The sequence below is a fragment of the Trachemys scripta genome, chromosome 7 (assembly GCF_013100865.1).
Source record: "Trachemys scripta elegans isolate TJP31775 chromosome 7, CAS_Tse_1.0, whole genome shotgun sequence".
Classification (NCBI taxonomy): domain Eukaryota; kingdom Metazoa; phylum Chordata; order Testudines; family Emydidae; genus Trachemys; species Trachemys scripta.
In genome coordinates, this window is record NC_048304.1 from 25,765,307 (window position 1) to 25,785,162 (window position 19,856).

The 19,856-nt window shown below is 40.4% G+C and overlaps 1 protein-coding gene across 6 annotated transcripts in view; it reads left to right on the plus strand.

Moving 5' to 3' along the window:
- ERC2 (ELKS/RAB6-interacting/CAST family member 2) overlaps positions 1–19,856 on the plus strand; it is an 840,163-nt gene that overhangs the window by 193,928 nt on the left and 626,379 nt on the right. For all 6 annotated transcript variants that reach the window (XR_004646570.1, XR_004646571.1, XR_004646572.1 and 3 more), the window contains exon 4: positions 15,334–15,408. Coding sequence is in view for 1 of the 6 variants with exons in the window: in XM_034777024.1 (XP_034632915.1) it covers positions 15,334–15,408 (75 nt within the window). In the remaining 5 variants the exon portion in view is untranslated. The remainder of the gene's footprint in view (positions 1–15,333; positions 15,409–19,856) is intronic.

Here is a 19,856-nt window from a genome sequence, read left to right on the forward strand (position 1 = left end):
AATAAAAACCAGCAGGATCTTATTAAGAGGGATAAGGCAAAGATGCCACATTTATTGTAAATATACTGATAAAGCAAAAGATAAAAGTAAACAACGTTGTTTGACTACTTATTTCTTATACACACACACATACATATATATATATAGAGAGAGAGAGAGAGATTCATTCACACAATCATTCATTCAAGTTCTGTATAGGTGTTATAGTTACCAGCCTAGAAGTTGCTCATGCCAAGTTACTGGCCAGGTATCTTGGTCATGAGGATGGAGCCGATGCACCTGGAGGCTGGCAGCAGAACCAGAGACTCAAAGTCATCAGTCCTGAGAGTCCATTCTTATAGGATTTAATCCCTATGTTAGTCTATGGGAGCTGTTTCATTCTGCTGTTGCTGACTCAATCAGCAGATGGCACATTCCTGTCCAAAGTGGCACATTCCTGGTGGCTCCACACTGTCCAAAGTTCGTGTTTCTCATCCTTCCAGGTGATGGGGTGGATCCCAGTTTACCCTCCGGGGGTTGTTTGGTGGTCCTACTTGACACATTCTTCGGCCGATGGATACTCCCTTTCTAGGCTGGCACCTCCCTAACCACTTATGTACATCAAACATTAATCAACATACATTCCATATCTTAACCATATTTTAATTTACTGTCTCCACCACTTTTGGGGTGTGTGCTAATTCATTTGAGACTCCCGGCCCTTTAATCACAGAGGGTGGGGGTCTGTCCTAGGAGCCGTTGAATGAAGTGAAAGTCACTTAACAACTTATAGTGTTTGTTTACATTGTATCAATTACTTCAAGAACAAAGTCAATTAACTTGTTTGTAAGTTTTACATAGTAATAAAGTACCTTTCACAGGATAGATATAATCAGTGGTTTCTACAGACAGTAGCTTACAGAAGACCCAAGAGATTTTTGTACTTGGTGAAACTGTTGGATTTTAAAGTGTGGGGGACAAATTATGAGGGTGTCACTGTCACTTGGGGGAATCACTGTTAGTACCTTCTTTTATATCCCTACATAATGACTACTCTTAAAAAATTATAATCTCATACAGTGGTACTCCTTAAAAAGTCAATGTTTACCAAATCAAAGTATATGAGATACTGTATTACTTAATATTCTAAGAATTGGGAAAAGAATTATTATAATATTCTAAGAATCTGCAATGCCTCAAATGCTCTACTATGATAACACTTGGTAAATTATTTTTAATAATTTAACCTAATAAGTAGAAATGAAATAAAACACGGCACTGGCTATATATTAAGTTTAAGATAATAAGTATAGAGAAATAATTCTAAGCATTCTGTTTAGCCCATATGGTTGACATAACTGAAAACCAAGCAAAAAGAATGGCTGAAAAGCAAACCCTTAACAGGAGAGACATTGACTTTCAAAATATAAATGGAGAAGCCATATCCAACCACCTAGCACTTCATACTTATGAACAAATCTAGTTCAAACAACTCTAGGAGTGAGGCTGTGCAAAGATATTTTATTGTATCCTTTTTCACCAACTGAAACACCCAAGATTCAGTGTTTGATTCCCCCCCCCCCCCAAAAAAAAAAACCAACAAAAACATCCCAAACTCTTATACTATAAAATTCCTCTATTATGCTATCTGGATCGGAAAAGAATAGAATAGGTCAGCTGTCTAAAACTGAGGGATGTGATTCATGGGGAGGGGGATAATGTTAGAGGAATAGTGGCTTCACTTTTCCTGTCAAAGGAGAGAATGGGTGAAACTTGATGTATCCCCGTTGTGGTCATGACAGATGCTGAAAGGTCCCATGTTTCTAGAAGTGTTCAATTATTGTCACCACAGAACTTTTTCTTCACAAATCAGTCAATTCTCCACATCATCCAGCATTGGAGTTAAATTGTAAATAGTTCACTAGCTTCTCTGATGGCCCCTTTTTGGGATCTAGGTTTGGCATCATTTTTTGAAGGAGCTCTGCTGGATAAATCATATATAGCCTGAACTAATGGTGTTTTAAACAAATATAGGTAACGTGCCCTTGGTTAGGGAAAAAAAAGGAAAAAAAGAGAATAAGAAACCAAGAAAATCAAACGATTCTAGGGTATATACTTAATTGATCCAAAGTGAATACAAACAAGGAAGCACAAGGTACACCAGATTTTATGCTAGCATGATAGGAAAACAATGACAAAAATTAAATGCAAACATTGATATTGGCAAATTCTAAACTATAAACCTGCAATATTGTGAATCTATGATAAAATTCCTTTTTAGAAAAAAAGAAAAGAAAAAAACCATTGCTAATAGTCACAGTTTATCAGAAATGTACAGATTTCTGGCTTCCATACTGCTGTAGCCATCATTTTCCTGTGGCTCTGTGCAGGCTATCTGCAATGCCAATTTTGCTAAAAATCTTATATTTGATGTGTGTAGTTTGCAACAGTGAACTATGCAAAAAGATATACAGTACCCTTAAAGTTTAGTGCATATTATCTGTTAAAACCAATTAAAAATGTTAATAAGAATGCTAGCATATTTTTCAACAAGCTTAAAAGTTCTGGACGCCATATGTGTTGGGTAAGGGACATATGATAATTTGCGCTCTGATTCATATTCAGTTCCCTCTTTGTTTTTCCAGCACCATTTTCCCCCCATTTGAGGGACAAAGGTGGAATCATTCACCCATCTTCTGTCCAAATTGAAACTGGGCACACAGAGTACAAATGGAAGAAGCATAAAGGTGCATATGGAGGAGAGAAGGGTGGAAAATGTGCTAAAATGGATGTTGCCCTCTGACCCAAACCCCTGTCCTGGAATACCCCAATGAAGATTATAGAATGCGAATTTGCGTAATTGCTATCCTCCCAATTCCAGTACCAATTATCCCATGTCTTATTACACTAAATAACTGAATTAATATACAATTGACATAACAAATATCCTTCAGCTATTTCCTCCATGTGATGGAGGGCCTCTAGCAGAAGGTTAGTGGCAAGATAATGTGGAATCCCACCTAACAAAAATGCTGTTTTATTTCCTAGCTGCTGTAGCCTGGCATGGAATATGTCAGTGTTGTCAATTCATGGTTGTGTCAGAAAGATAAAATGTGTTTGATCGTAATTTTATCTCAAGTGTTTCATGCCTGTATTTTATTTTGTGTTTTGGTGGGGGGAAAAGGGGAAGAGATGAGGGGGGAGGGTTTGCTGATAAATTAAGAATAATGTAACTTTCTTACGTTACAGAATTTTTTTAGGATTCTGGTTTAATAGAATTTGATCTATCTTTGTAATGGTGTTTTTGGCTGGAGGACACTACAGTTGAGTTGACAATTTAGTTAAGTGCCTATGCTTTTATTTAAATGAAATAATTGATCAGAATGTTAAAATATTGCTGATCTCAAATTTTAAAGTTCAGACAGGCTGATCGTGTAGGGGCAATACAATGCTCTTGTTCACCAGAAGAGTGGAAACCATCTGCTTTGTGGAGGTGTTGGAAAGCACTAGTTGTTCTTATGCCACAACTTGCTGTGACTTGCAGATTTGCCTGTTTTACCTGGGAATATTAGAAACTATGTTTACTGTGAGGCCTCTCCTGTGTCTAATTTAGCCTAGTCATTGCCATCTTTCATCTGCCCATTTTAATTTTCCTCTGGTTATCTGCCTCAGTTCCTTCTTAACAATCTCTATTTTTTCTCTATTTTACTTTTTTTCCTGTTCTTGTCTTGTGGCTCCTCCTGCCTCTTTCCTACTCTGCAGAAGGTTATGTGCTGCTTGGAGAGAGGGGCATCCCCTGTTAACCTCCTGGGGCTGGATCACATACTCTTTTATCATAGAATCATAGAATATCAGGGTTGGAAAGGACCTCAGGAGGTCATCTAGTCCAACCCCCTGCTCAAAGCAGGACCAATTCCCAACTAAATCATCCCAGCCAGGGCTTTGTCAAGCCTGAACTTAAAAACCTCTAAGGAAGGAGATTCCACCACCTCCCTAGGTAACCCATTCTAGTGCTTCACCACCCTTTTTTAAGCTTATCATTGGATCAGAGGAGAAAAGTTTGGGCCTCTGAGTTGCTGCTGCTTGAGCCTTCAGCCTCCTGGGACATCAGCGGGATCAAGGATTGAAACTGGTTGGCTTTCAAGGAATCACCCATTGCTTTACCCACAGCTACAGATGTACCTTTGTCATAGGGATAGAAAGAGAGGAAGGATGGTCCAGATGTTAGCCTGCCCCCACTCTGCCATAAATAGGCTTGGCAGAATTTGAGTTTTAATTCTGAGGAATAATATAGATGTTTATATTTAAGCATTTTTTTCATTTTTTTTCACTAGTGTGGGAAATTATAGGGTATGTCAGAAAATAGCGGGGAGCAGACATAAAGACAGTAGATGTTGAGATTCAAAAAATCAAAGCTTTATAATTGTTAAGCAAATTGTCAACATCACATCAAAATATACAAAGTAAATATCTTAACTCAAACTCTAAAGTTCTCAGGCAGCATTTTTCTTACTTTGCCTATCTGTAAATTGCCATTATTATCTATGTAAATATTTTTTCATCTGTTTTTGTGTGTGTATGTGAAATGAATGTTTACTGGCATTTAACTGATAAAAATTGAATCCTCACAAGACTAGCCATAAACTTGTTGCGTTGCCTTTGGCAGGTCACTTAAATTCTGTGTCTCAGTTCCCCATCTGAAAAATAATAATAGCGCTTTCCTATCTCTGATCGGTTGGGATGATAAATTGTGAGGTGCTCCTCTGCAATAATGGAGACCATGTAAGTACTGAACAGCAGATCTTACAAGTTCTCCTATGCCTTGTACAAAGGACATTTCTAGTGTGGGAGACACCACTATAAGGAATAAGGTAACCAAGAAACTAGTACTTTGGGTTTGGGTTCCATTCCAGTATTCAAATCCAACGCTGCAGAAATACATGTGGAGGAAGAAGTGGGCAACCAGTTAGTTTGGGTTTAGGCCCCATATACCCTAAAAAGTTATAGTAAATCTAAAACCTCCATGGATGCTAAAGAAAAGATCTATTTTTGGTATGCTTATCACCATAATGACAAGGCACCATCATGCTATCTCTGTACTAGTATGCAGTATTCTGTATAGCTCTTGAGAGAATCGTTTTTCAGTCTGCAGAATTCTGGTTAAATTGTACATACGAAGTAATTAACCAGAAAGAGCTAGGAATTGCAACAATCCAGACTTCAGATGGGATATAATGAAAGCATAAATTAATAACTGAACATGCCCCCAAGGTTATTTGTAGAAGCCTTGCTAGTTACAGGGGATCGTTTAAAGATTTTGTAATGTAAGCAAAAGGAGCTTCAGGCAAAAATTTCAGGATCAAAAACTACCTTATTTAAAAAAGTTCTAGAAGGCGCCCTGGTTCTTTTAATAAAAGGAATTTCAAAAGACAAAAACAGCATCAATTAAAAAAAAGACAATGTGGAAAAATGTGGTTTCCTTATATTATAGTAACTGCATATTCAGAATGTCACTTAGGTAACTGTTTAATCAAATTATAAAGCACCTTAGATGATCTCAGTTAGAAAAACAATATATTATGCACATAAAGTGATATCAACATGTCCCTGAATCAATTTCCCTATAGAAAAAAATTGTACACCGAACAACATAAATTCAAGAACTGAGCCTTGTGATATCCCCAAATGTTTGAACCTGATTGGAAGAAAACCCACACAAAATAATAAACGGGGAGTCATTTTCTGATCTTCTCCAGAATCCCAAAGTCTGCTGCATTTTACCAGCAGGGCTAGAGAATAAAAGCTTTTAAGTCAGCCTGCATCAGATTGATTCATAAAGCTAACAGGAAGAGTATTATGAGGCAAGGCTTTATGCTATGATAGACATCTAGGAATACTCATCGTTGGCAGTCTATTCATCTTTGGCTAAAGGGGTGGAACTCTGGTTTGTTTCCCTGGGTAATCTATGGAATTCTGTTCATACTCCAACTCACTTTATATATGCCCTTTGGGAACAGTGTCAAGTCTGAAAATTAGCTGTAATTTTTGTTGATCAGATAGGGAGTTGATTGGCCAGCTTTCTTCCCCCCTCTCCCCCCCACCAATTTCCACAGAAGAAGAAGATGACAAATCCAGGACATTCACTTAGTGTTTAAATCCATTGTGAGGTTGACATTTAATTAATTTTTTGTTTTCAACTGTCTGCTGAAACAATCAGTTAGTGATTGAGAGATTTCATCACTGAAGGTGACTTGTAAAGGTTTTATTTCTTTCTTTTGAAAAATTAGTTTTGTGCTAAATGCTCAGAACAGAAAGGGTAAAGGGGCATTCATTAATTGCTTTATTCTAAATGCACCTTTAAAAAAATACTTTTAGGGCAGGTACTAGAAATTCACTGGTGTTGTGCACCATAGTGGGCCCCCAAATTGGCAGTTTTAAAATTTTTAGAAATTTTAAAAAGTTCTAAAAAACACAATACTGTTTGTGGCACTACATGCTATCCTTAATTACCAGAGCCCTTATGGCCAATGCAATTTCTGGTACTGGTGGCATTGCAGCAAGATGCATTGTATGACATTGGTCAGTGGGATTCTGCAGGCCAGAAGTAAGAATTTTTGAATGGTATGTTTGGACGTCTATCATGCCTTCCTTCTATGGAAGCCATGGGGTTTGGGGAAAGTGGTGGAATAAGACAAGCCAGTCATAGTAAATCCAACTCCTATGTGATTATCAAGAAGTATGTATTATTTTATTAATATTTATTATTTGTATTGACCTTGGCACTTAGAAATCTTAGTCATGGACTAGGACCCAATTGTACTAGGCACTGTGCATACACAACAACAAAAAGACCGTTCCTGTCACAAACTATACAACAAGAGACAACAGATGGATACAGACAGAGGGAGATTTAAAGGAAACAATGAGACAATATTGGTCAGTGTGATAGGCAGTTCTCAGCATACCAATGTCCTAACTGTAACTTTAATACTAAACTGTTCCTAAGGTCATACAAACTGATCATAAGCATGAATAGAACTGCATGTATTATCTATGGAAACAGACATCATTTCCTTCCCTTTAGCCAAAGATATATGGACTGTCAAAGATGAATGCTTCTGGATAAATCTCATGAAATTCAGTCCTGCCACATACTACTTTTCCTGTATGCTTTAAGTATAAAATGCTTCTTTGATTGTAAAAATTAAGATTTTTGGAAAATTGTATTGATTTATTCATTCACATGCTATTTACATGTAGATTGCTGAGTTATTGTCTTGTAGAGATATAACATCACATACAGGCATAGCAGTGTTAGGAAATACAGTTAGCCAGGAAGCTGAGGGAAAGTGCATTTCTCGTAAACAGTTTGCTGGAAAAGTTCCTTTTTGCTAAATAATTTTTTTCTTTTGTCTAAGAAGAGCTTTTATTGTATTAATTATTGGCATCTTCCTTTGTATGCAATCATTTAGTTAATGTTGTTTAAAGAATCTTTGCTCACTTACATGGAAAACTCATAACTAATTGGCTTTCCTTTTTTTTAGTTGTTTGTATAGATATTTAAAATATTAAATCCTGAATTCTTCAGGATGTGTTTTTTAGAGATGTCTTAAAATACTGTAGTAATTGATTTAATATCATGAGCCAAATCAGTTATTTTTATTTAACAGTTATATTGTGGTAGCAACTAAAAATTGCAACTTGGTTGGATTCCATTGTGCGTAAAGATATAATAAATGACAGCCCCTGATCACAAAAGCTTAACCTGTAAGGGTAGGTCTACAGTATAATAAAAAACTCTGTGGCACTGAGTCTGGAGTCTGAGCCGGATGCCAGTCTGAGCCCAAATGTCTACACTTCAACTTTATAGCCCACAAGCCTAAGTCAGATGACCTGGGCCAGTTGCAGCCATGCTGTGAGTCTTTAATTGCAGCGTAGATGTACTCTAAAAGGGAAGGGTTTGTAACGGGTGGATGAGACTAATATATGTGCCGGAGTGGGATGGGGAAGATGAGATAAATATAATATGCTCACTGCAATTGAATGCTGTTGGTCATTGTCTGGGCAGCAGCAGCAAAAAAAGGGATAGGGATCCTACTGCATTTGGATTACAGGGAGGGGAACGGGATTTACCTGAGTGGAGCCAAAGGGGGAATAGTAAGTGGCTGGACCAGGTGGGAGAAAGGAAAGGTATTTGTATATTCAGGAAGAACTCTCTCATTAGTCACAATCAGCAGCACCCACCAGCTCACCCATGGGGTGAAAGTAGACTGTTTTTAATGATCTGTCATTGGAATTGTGCTAGTTGCTTTTTATCTTTTCTTTTTTTGTGGGGGTGTGGGCTGGGAAGGAATTTTTCCATCTCTGCCAGATTAGCAGGGGCAGCGTGTTTTTCCCCCCATCTTTCCCATAGGTCAGGAACTGATGAGGTAGGTAAGGAGTTTAAGATGTCACAACTTAGTAGGTAGCAGATGTGGCAGGTGTCCGGTGCAGGTACTCATTAGAGAGGATATATAGTTCACTGATTAGCAGGAGTTGGAAGTGGATTTAAGGGAAGGTAAGCCCTAAGGAAGCTGGAAAAGAGGGTGTTGGGGCTCCTAATGTCTGGTACAATGAAGAGATAACCTTGTTTTTTCCCCAGACACCCCACCCCCCCATATGAGGGGAGGGCAGTGGGGTCAAGAAGTGAGGTGGGACTAGGTTGGGAAGGGGGATTGCTGTTGGCAGCCCTCCTAAATAGGTAAAAAAGATTAAGGAAAGAGTGATGACCTGCATTGTATTATTTACTGCCAGATAGGTTAAGTGAATAAAGTTGTGGCCTAATTAAAACACATCTGTTACATCATTTCTTTCTTCCTGTTTGTCTGAGACAGTGGGATTTGCCCAATACTTAGCTGGTTAGTAGTAATAATCACAGCTCTCCACCTGCTGAGCCCTTATCAGGTTGTCCTTTACTGTATGCATTATGGAAAGAGATGGGTTTTGAGGAGGAAACTGAATGATGACAGGAGATGGCTTTATGGGTTTTGAGAGGGAGATTTGCCCATTCATAAGGAGCAATATGGAAGACAGCATGAAATGGAGTTGCAGTGATATAACTGAGAGCAGCATTTGGTGCCAAATTTTATTAAAGACTTGGATGTTGATCTTATACTGTCCACATTATGAAACAGTCTCCAAGTCATTTGAAGTCCGATTGACAGTTACAGAGAAACTTTTTCCCCCTGAAAATGTACTTCATTAGCTCTCCAAGTGCTTGAGGCACTCAAAGCCCTGGTCTACACTACAGGTTTGGTTGAATTTAGCCACATTAGATCTATTTTTATAATGAATGTGTCTACACAAGCAACCCCGTTCCGTCGACCTAAAGGGCGCTTAAAATTGATTTCTGTACTCCTTCCTGGCAAGGGGAGTGGTGCTAAAATCGACCTTGCTGGGTCGATTTTTGGGGTAGTGCGGACACAAATCGACATTATTGGCCTCTAGGAGCTATCCCAGCGTGCTCCAATGTGACTGCTCTGGACAGCACTTTCAACACCAATGCACTAGCTAGGTACACAGGAAAAGCCCTGGGAACTTTTGAATTTCATTTCCTGTTCGGTCAGCATGGCACGCTCAGCAGCACAGGTGACCATTCAGTCCTCCCAGAATCACAAATGAGCTGCAGCATGGAGCGAACGGGAGACACTGGATCTGATTGCTGTATGGGGAGAAGAATCTGTGCAGGCAGAACTCTGATTAAAAAAAGAAGAAATGCTAATAGATATGCCAAAATTGCACAGGGCATGATGGACAGAGGCTACAACAGGGACACACAGCAGTGCTGCGTGAGAGTCAAGGAGCTCAGGCAAGCCTACCAAAAGACAAAGAAGACAAACGGTCACTCTGGGTCAGAGCCCCATACATGACGCTTCTATGATCAGCTGGATGGCATTCTGGGGGGGGACCCTACCACTACCCCACCACTGTCCGTAGACACCTGCAAGGGGGGAGTCTCATGCAACACGGAGGAGGATTTTGTGGATGAGGAGGAGCAGGTGGAGGAGAATGCGCAGCTGGCAAGCGGTGAATTCATTCTCCCTGGCAGCCAGGACATTTTCATCACCCTGGAGCCAATACCCTCCCAGGGCGGGATCCCCGACCCTGAAGGCAGACAAGGCCCCTCTGGTGAGTGCACATTTGTAACTACAGTTCAGGGTTTAAAAGCAATAGTGTTTAATGTTTGATTTGCCCTGAAGACTTGGGATGCATTCGCGGCCAGTACAGCTACTGGAAAAGTCGGTTAACATGTCTGGGGACAGAGCGGGAATCCTCCAGGGACATCTCCATGAAGCTCTCCTGGAGATACTCTGAAAGCCTTTGCAGAAGGTTTCTGGGGAGGGCTGCCTTATTTCGTCCTCCACGGTAGGACACTTTACCACGCCAAGCCAGTAGCAAGTAGTCTGGAAGCATTGCAGCACAAAGCATGGCAGCGAATGGTCCTGGGTTTTGGTCGCATTCAAGCAACATTCGGTCTATATCTTTCTGTGTTAGTCTCAGGAGAGTGATAGCATTCATGGTCACCTGGTTGAAGTAGGAGAATTTTTGTAAGGGAACAGTAAAAGGACCCTGTTCATGCTAGGCTATTTGCGCTTGGCTAAAGTGTATCTATCTCTCCCCCCAGCTTAGTGTTATCCACGAACTTGCTGAGAGTGCAATCATCCAGATCATTAATAAAGATATTGAACAAAACTGGCACCAGGACCAACCCTGGGGGCACTCCGCTTGATACTGGCTACCAACTAGACATCAAGCCATTGATCACTACCCGTTGATCCCAACAATCTAGCCAGCTTTCTATCCACCTTATAGTCCATTCATCGAGCCCATACTTTAACTTGCTATCTATCCTGGCCCCTCTACTTACATCAGTCTGGGAAAGGGAAAGAGTGCCAGATGAGTGGACCAATGGTGTTATAGCGAAGATACCAAAGAAAGGAACTCTCAGTAATTGTAATAACTGGCGTGGTATCACACTTTTATCTGTGCCAAGCAAAGTATTGTGTAAGATCATAGTCCAGCGTATATCGGAGACACTTGATAGTGTTCTCAGAAAAGAGCAAGCTGGTTTTCAGAAAGGGTGTGGATACACAGACCAGATCTTCACTCATTGTAGAAACACTCACGTACTCAGGCAGCACCATCAGCCAGGACGGCGGAACAAGCCAGGACATCCGGAACAAAATCAATAAAGCCAGGAACACCTTCAGGAGCTTAAATACAGTCTGAGTATGAAAATTTGAAATAGTCATCATTTCTATGTCCTCCTTGCCCAGAATTTCCATTTTCACTGGAGTGTTAGGGAAATTAAAAGCAAAATAATCCAGGAAGTCTGGCAAATAGGCAGCTGCACCATGTACTATGGCTAAAGCATAGTAGGCTGCATTTTTCTCATTTTCACTGAATGACAAAGCAAGAAATTCTTCTGCAAATCTCTCCATCTCCACTGGAGACAAAAATGAGAGTTCATCCATGTAGGCATGAAGGACCAAAGCACCACTATTAGACTGATGTTCTTCATGAATAAAGTTACTAAATTTAGTGCCAGTTTTCCCTGAGAATAGCCACATGGTGGAGGGAGGAGTGAAGGGATCATCCCAAATAGCCATACGGAGGGGTTGGGGGAGGTTTGGGCTGCACGTCCACCCGAAAACCACAGCCCCTCCTTTTAAATGGCAAACCCAACCAGCATTGCTTGCTATGGGAAAGGATGGCGCTGCAGTTTGAAAACATTCCCACATGTTATCAAGGTGTTAGAAGCCAAACCTGCGTAGCCTTTGGCTTATCATGGCTGCCTGGAAACCAAATTCTGTTGTGATGTGTCACCATACCGGCAGGCGCTCAATATAAAAGGCAAAATGCGACCTTGTACCTAAAGCACATGTGCTGTCTGCTGTGAATTGCTTGATTCACTGTGAAAGAGACTCCCTTTTGTTCTCAGAAATGTATCATCTTAAATTTTACTCACTTTTTATCCCTGCGCAGGTGCAAATGTTTCTATGCTCCCCCTATCATCTCCATCCCTAGGTTATCGCAGATTAGAAGGCGAAAAAAACGCACTCGCGATGACTTGTTTTCCGAGCTCATGCATTCCTCCCGCACTGATAGGGCACAGCTGAATGCATGGAGGCATTCAGTGGCAGAGTCCAGGAAAGCATTAAGTGACCGTGATGAGAAGAGGCAGGATGCAATGCTGAGGCTAATGAGGGAGCAAACGGACATGCTCAGGCATCTGCTGCAGCTGCAGGAAAGCCAACAAGAGTACAGACCGCTGCTACATCCACTGTACAACCACCTGCCCTCCTCCCCAAGTTCCATATCCTCCTCACCCAGATGCCCAAGAATACTTGGGGGGAGGGAGGGAAGGCAGGCTCTGGGCACCCAGCCACTCCACTCCAGAGGATGGCCCAAGCAACAGAAGGTTTAACCTAGTCAGCAAACAGCACCAGTGAACTTTTAAACTTCCAAAGGCACATTCTACCACCATTCTGCACTTGCTCAGCCTATAGTTGAACTACTCCTTACTACTGTGCAGGCTGCCTGGGTATGGCTTCATGAGCCATGGGAGCAAGGGGTAGGCTGGGTCTCCAAGGATAACTATTGGCATTTCAACATCCCCAACAGTAATTTTCTGGTCTGGGAAGTAAATCCCTTCTTGCAGCTGCTCAAACAGCCCAGTCATGCACATTTCCCAGCCATCCCATGTTGATATAGGTGAAACGTCCCGTGTGATCCACCAGCGCTTGCAGCATCATTGAGAAATATCCCTGGCGGTTTATGTACTGGTTGGCAAGGTGGTCCAGTGCCAAGATAGGGATATGCGTTCCGTCTATCGCCCCACCACAGTTAGGGAACCCCATTGCAGCAAAGCCATACACTATGACCTGCACATTTCCCAGAGTCACTACCCTTGATAGCAGAATATCAGTGATTGCATTGGCTACTTGAATCACAGCTGTCCCCACAGTAAATTTGCCCATTCCAAATTGATTCCCAATTGACAGGTAGCAGTCAGGCGTTGCAAGCTTCCACAGTGCTATTGCCACTTGCTTCTCAACAGTCAAGGCAGCTCTCATCTTGGTATTCCTGTGCTTCGGGGTCGGGGAAAGCAACTCACAGAGTTCCAGGAAAGTGGCCTTACGCATGCGAAAGTTTCGCAGCCACTGGGAATCATCCCATACCTGCAGCACTATGCGGTCCCACCAGTCTGTGCTTGTTTGCTGGGCCCAGAATTGGTATTCCACTGTATCAACCAGCCCCACTGCCGCCATGATGTCCCAATTGCCACAGCCCGTGCTTTCAGGAACGTCTGTGTCCATGTCCTCCTCACAATCGTTCTTGTGCTGCTGTCTCTTAACCAGGTTCTGCACATACTGCAGTATAATGCATGAGGTGTTTACAATGCTCGCAACAGCAGTGGTGAGCTGAGTGGTCTCCATGCTATGGCGTCTGCACAGGTATCTCGAGCAAAAAGGCGCAAAGTGATTGTCTGCAGTTGCTTTCATGGAGGGAGGAAGGGAGGGGAGAGTGATGACATATACCCAAAACCACCTGGAACAATGTTTTTGCCCCATCAGGCATTGGGAGTTTAACCCATAATTCCAATGGGCAGCGGAGACTGCGGGAACTGTGGGATAGCTTCCACATTGCATCACTCCATGAGTCGATGCTAGTCACTGTAATGAGGACGCACTCCGTCGACTCAATGCGCTTAGTGGGGACAGACAAAATTGACTGTATAAAATCGATTTCTAAAAATCAACTTCTATAAAATCAACCTAATTTTGTAGTGTAGACATACCCTAAGGAATGTGTTCCCTCTATTTCTAGTGTTTGGTTTTAAAGGGACTAGTTTACAACATCAAAAGCAATTGCTTAGAGATATAGTTTGAGGGTCTCTTAGGCATCTTTATTTGGGCTTATAAAGAAGAAACATGAATACAGGATTACCTAATTAAAATCCAAAATTTGGGCCTTTGAAGTCTCACCAGAAAGAATGGAGACCCAACGAGATAGGGATGGTAAATTGCTTGATCTGAATGAAGGAAGAGGTCAGGAGGGAAGATGACACATCCACAGCATCATTTGCCCTCCATACTTGAAGTTGTATCTCTGCAGAAATTGAGCTTTTTGGATGGGAATAAGGTTGGGAATGGACAAGTTAGGACTTGCGGGAGACAGCGACTGTCCATAGTATAGTTCCCACTAATCCTGCAAGGAATCATCAAGTAAGCTAATTCTGAACCCATCAACATTATTTTAGTCACCTCCCCCTTCATAGCTCTGAAACTCGTTGTGGGAAGGTTTGGTGGCAATGTCCTGTGGCATTGCAATTTTCATGTAGGTCAGTGGGGCTGAGAGGGCCAGAAAACAATAGGCTTTACACAGATAATTCTGAATTCCAGCAGATCCTATGAGAACCCTAGAGTACCACATCTGAAACCCGTTTTGTTCTAACTGTGCACATGTGTGTGAAGGAGACATGGACAGAGACTATAAAATAACCACATATGGAATACCATGGAATTTACAGTCACCTACAGTATGTGAGAAACATTCACATCGGCATCAGAAGCAGTACTTTGAATAGATATTAAAATATTTTTCAATTAATGGTTTGTACACAGTTCTCAATGTTGTCTATCTACCCTCAGTCTTCAGCTTTGAAGAGTGGCTGATGTTTGCTTTTGTTAATTGTACATCTTTGTGTAGCAATTGTAACCTCTATATTTTTATTACCTGTAGATTAAACTGTGAAAAATATCATACTGTGATACATAAAAACTGGAATGCAAAAGCTACTGTAGATGGTGCTGCATCAACCCATTATATAATTGCTATTCTTAAAATGTCAAATTTGAATGTAATGGTTTTAAATTGCTTGCTTCAAATATTGGTAGAAAAACTCTAAGCAGAGAACTTCAGTAAAAGATTTTAAATGACATTTATTTTTCTTAGTTTTTGAATTAGCAACACAGTGTACTATAATTGAATGAATTATGATTTGATGTCTGGGCAAAAGCAGCAGTGTTGTATTTGGACTAAGAAATTACTTGCTGGCTTTGTCACAGTTGACGTTAATTATTGATAGAGGTTTCAGAAATAGCGCATGTGCCGACAGCGTTGACTGTAATATAAGATAGAGACTGCAGTGATGCTGGAGGGATCATAAGAAAGATGCACCTGTAGCATTTGGACTTGTGCACTTCTGAACATCAGACTTTTAATTTGCTGTGGACTGTGCTATATTTATATGAGAGACAAAATAATGGAAAGATGAGTCGTCAAGCTTATTTTTATCGTGTCCCTCCACAGGAACTACACAGAAGAACCCAACTTCAGCCTGAACCAGCAAAGACAAAAGCTCTTCAGACAGTTATAGAGATGAAGGTATGGACTTTGCATGCTTGCCAATACGTAATCTTTTAGTTTGAACTCAGTTAATACCAGTTAATATAAAAACAAGAAATGAGCTGTAGCTTTTATTGAATTTATTTTTGTGTAAAGCAAGGGAATAATCAGTATTCCCTCCCCTCCTCCACCCGCAAACATTTCTAAATTTTATAGCTCTGTAAAAGTTTTTTTAGATTCCTTGATTCCAAGGCCAGAAGGGATCATTGTGATCAGTTAGTCTGGCCTCTTGTATAACTCAGGCCATAGAACTTCCCCAAAATAAATGTAGCTACCATTCGCTTTTGTAACATCTTATTCATAGTAACTGCACATACAGTTTTGCATTTTGACTAATACCCCTTTTTGGTGAAAAGCTAAGGCCTGCAATTTCACAAATGTGAGAATAGCATTCCGGGAAAGGTATAAAAATATTCTTTGTCTCCAGAAAGATCAAATAATTCATCTTTTTCCAAACCCATTATTGATAAATTAAATAATTTCTCCCTTTCCACATATTTTCTCAATAAATCATCCCCGTATTAGAAAGATGACTGATTTGCAGTGAGCAAGCTGATAAACTGGTTTTGCTGATCGTAGCAACTAGATCATACAGAAAGTAGTGGCCGTTTTCCTGTAATCATAGAGTAGAATTTCATATTCTACTAAAGCATAGTAAACATTTTTTCCTTTTACTAACCTCCATTTTAGTGGTTCTCCTCTTCACATTCATATTACTGTTCTTAGTAGTCCCTTCAAAAAGCAGACAAGTTCTGCTTAGTGAAGTTTTGCAAGGATAATTTGGCTACATTCTAGGGCATGTCAATTAAATAACATACAGAAAAAAGTTGGACAATCAATGCATTGTAGTATTTTAGTTATCAGAACAGCTTGGGGTATATTTCAGGAAAACTTTGTTAGCTTTAGTAATTAGAAAACTCCAGAGGACTAATCCTGCAAACCCTTACTCCTGTGTATAGTCCTTTGATGAGGCTACTCACATAAGCAAGAGTTAGTAGGTTTGGCTCATATATTTATTATTAAAGAATTAGTGCAGAAGACACACACACACCAGCTTTTGTCACAGATAATAAGAATACACGCTAATGGCTTGCTTTTGGTTGGATGTTAATGTAAATCTGGACTAGCTCCACTAAGGTCTATGAAGTTACAGTGGTATAAATCTTGTGTAAAGAAAATCCGAATAAGCCCTGTGTTTTTATGTTGCACACTTGCCATATGATACAATATTATAAATGACAAAAACCTGAAAACAACCTTATCATCCACCTTAAAAGATAAATGACTCTTCAGCACTGAGCTGCATATTACTCATTTTTTGGATGTGAAATTCTTGCATTACAAAGCTATTCTTCCTTTCCCAAAACTGTGTGTGTGATTTGCCAAATTTGACTGTACTAACTGCTGTCAAAGCTGAGTGGATAAATGAATATTAATGAAAGGTATATTTTTATATCCGCTTTTTTTAACAGGGCTTCTGGGTATTTATGCCATTATCTGTTTCTGTATAATTCACTGTTCTTTTGATTATTACATTTAATTATTGTGTTTAAGCCACTTTTTCTCAATCTGTAAATTGCTGGGCTCCTTGCAACCTGCTGGAAGCACAAAGAAACTCAGGTACAATGGGGGCAACAAAGGGTTTTTTTTGTTTTTTGTTTTTTTGCTTGAGGCTTAGTAAAAGCAAGTATTCTATTGCTGAATATTAAGGAATATAAATATTCAGTACATAGTTCCAGGTGTACTAAGCCCAAAGAGAATGATCAGGCATAAAAGAAAAAATAATAGCCTGTCTCTGACCAAATAATTGAAATCTGCCTCTCATCTGCCTCTCATAAGAACCTTTTAAAGATCATTTTTCTGTTGAAGATCACTTCCCATATTGCCTACCTGTCTCTTAAAACCATTTTCACACTGGAGACAGGTCAGAAATTTATCTAAGGGGAAGAGTGCTGTGACAAAGCTTGATTGCTTTGTTTGATATATAGCATTGCCAACATCACACATTCAAAAGTTACAATTCGGGCATTCAAAAAAGACCATTAGATTTTTTTAAATCTCATAATTTTAAACCAGAGTTATGTTGACATCTTTTTATTTGCCTTCTGGGTTTTGACTCTTTAGGGGTAACAATTTGTAACATTTCTCCACAACCATATGGGCTACAATATTTTAATCAAAGCTGAGATTTTCACAAAACTGTGTAAATGCACAAGTTGGGGCTTTAAGAAATAACTCAAATATTATTAGACTCATGATAAAATTGTGAGAGTTGGCAAACCATCCTGAATACAATAATGATGGCCTTTCACTTCTGTCTTAAAGGAAGAGCAAATTAAGGGCCTTAGTTTTGCCACTGACTTTTAAGTGAGTGACTACAGCATGTCTGAATGCTGAAGTAAATACAGGAGCTGCCTTTTTAATGGATAATTATTAGCTTGGATATCCTATATGTCTAATGAAAAAAAGTTATACCCAGGGCAGTGTCCCATGTACTGCTATATAGTTTACGCAGAACTTGCTGTTGATTCCAGTCTGGGAATCCATGTATTAGCTGATACAAGAACAGTTTTTGCAGTAATTTATCGACTACAGCATATTAGAAAGTAGGAGACTGTGTTTTGTTGGGATGATCATTTTGAACACTTAATGTTGAATAAGATCAATTAAAAAATAGTCAAACTGATGTGTTGCACCTGTGAGAATAGTAACAACAAAAAGAGGGCCCTAAAAGTTAAGATGCAAAATAAATTTTGATTCTTCTGCAAATGCGCAAACCCATTCTCCATTTGGTTGGAGGAAGTACCCAGAGTCACAGGTATTCTGACAATTTTTCTGCCATTGAAGTCAGAAAGTCCTGTCTTTAGGCTCCTCAGGATACTCGGAAATGTATTGTTTCCATTGAAAAAGGCTTGAGAGCAGTGCTTTTTACCTGCAAGATTTTTGTAATGAGCACTCTCACTGGTCATTGCTGAGTCTGTAATTCCCTCACCTGACACTTTTACCTTTCCCCAGAGCCTTTTAATCTGTCCTCTTTTCATCAAATCCCTACACTCCCCATGTCTCTTCTCTTCTGCACCCCAATTCTCTTTCTTCCCCATCTCTCCTTTCCCTCCACCGAGAACTGCTTGCCAAAACTGCCATGTTCTCTTTTCCTAGCCCTATCTTTCCAGATATCAACCCCCCTTTGTCTCAAAATTCCTTACTCACTTTTTCCTTCCAAATTTCCAGACTTCTCCAGACCTCTAATTCTCCCTGCCTGCTTCCTCAAACACAGCTTCCCACTCCTCATTTCCACTCTCTTCCTTCTTCTCCAAAGTGCCTAGCTCCTCCTCAGTTTCCCCTGTACCTATCACCTCCCTTGTCCCCTCCCTCTCCACAAAAGCTCAGTTCTGCCGAGATGGGTCAGAGGACAGAGTGATTGTCTAGAGCCAGGAAACTGCAGCTCTCTGTTCCACTCTATCCCTCATTCCTTCAAGATTTATAGTTCTCCCAAACTTCCTTATCCAGATTTACTCCTTGGTCTTAAAGGGTCTCTTCTCCCCAAGTTTCCTGTCTGTAATAAGGATGGCACATAGACATGCTCTTTATTTCCTGGCATCAATCACACTACATGGGATGGCGTACAAGATGTTTCTGTCATATGATGGAGGTCAGTATTCACTGACTCCATAGGCTATTGTTTCCAGGGTTCTAGTATTGCCAACCCCAAATGTTCAAAGATCATGAGGCAGGGTTCAAATTAAGAGGTTTATTAAGTAATACATTCATTTTGAGTTATTTTTATTTGCCTTGTGGTTGTTGAGCCTTAGGGTGCTTTATTTTACATTTTCAGGCTGTAATTTGCAACCAGGAAGGCAAGAATGTTATTTTTTTTTAAATGGAACCTGAGATCCTTATGTTGTCTCCTGATTCCATCAGTTGGTTCACTAAAGAAAACAAATACTGAAGACAGAGAGTTAGCAACGTTGGTTGGGGTTCCCATCTGTCCCTGTTATTTCTCAGCCCCCCTTTTCCCAAGGTTCCTCTGTCCTTTCTCCACCTTTGTTCTTCCATCCCCTTATCTGTCCCCTCAGGCACAGAGGAGGAAAAGCAGAAGCTGTTGGGAAGGCAGAAAGCCAGTAGCTTGGATTTCTCTTCAGCAGGCTAACATCCTTCTCATTCTGCTGACCTCAGCCACTCGAAGCTGGAAGGCTAAACGGCTAGGAGAGAGTTCACCTCTTAACAAGAACCCTAACTGTAGCCTCCTGCCTGCCCAACAAGGAGCACAGCAACAGCTAGTGGTGGGAGACTTCACTGCAGTGTCTGCAGCTGCCTCCTGTTAGCTGAGCAAATCAAATAAACAGCTAGCTGATCCTCACCCAGAAATGGAAAGCAGGGCGGATTTCCTGAGCATTGGTACCTAAAGCAGCAGCTTCAGACTCCCC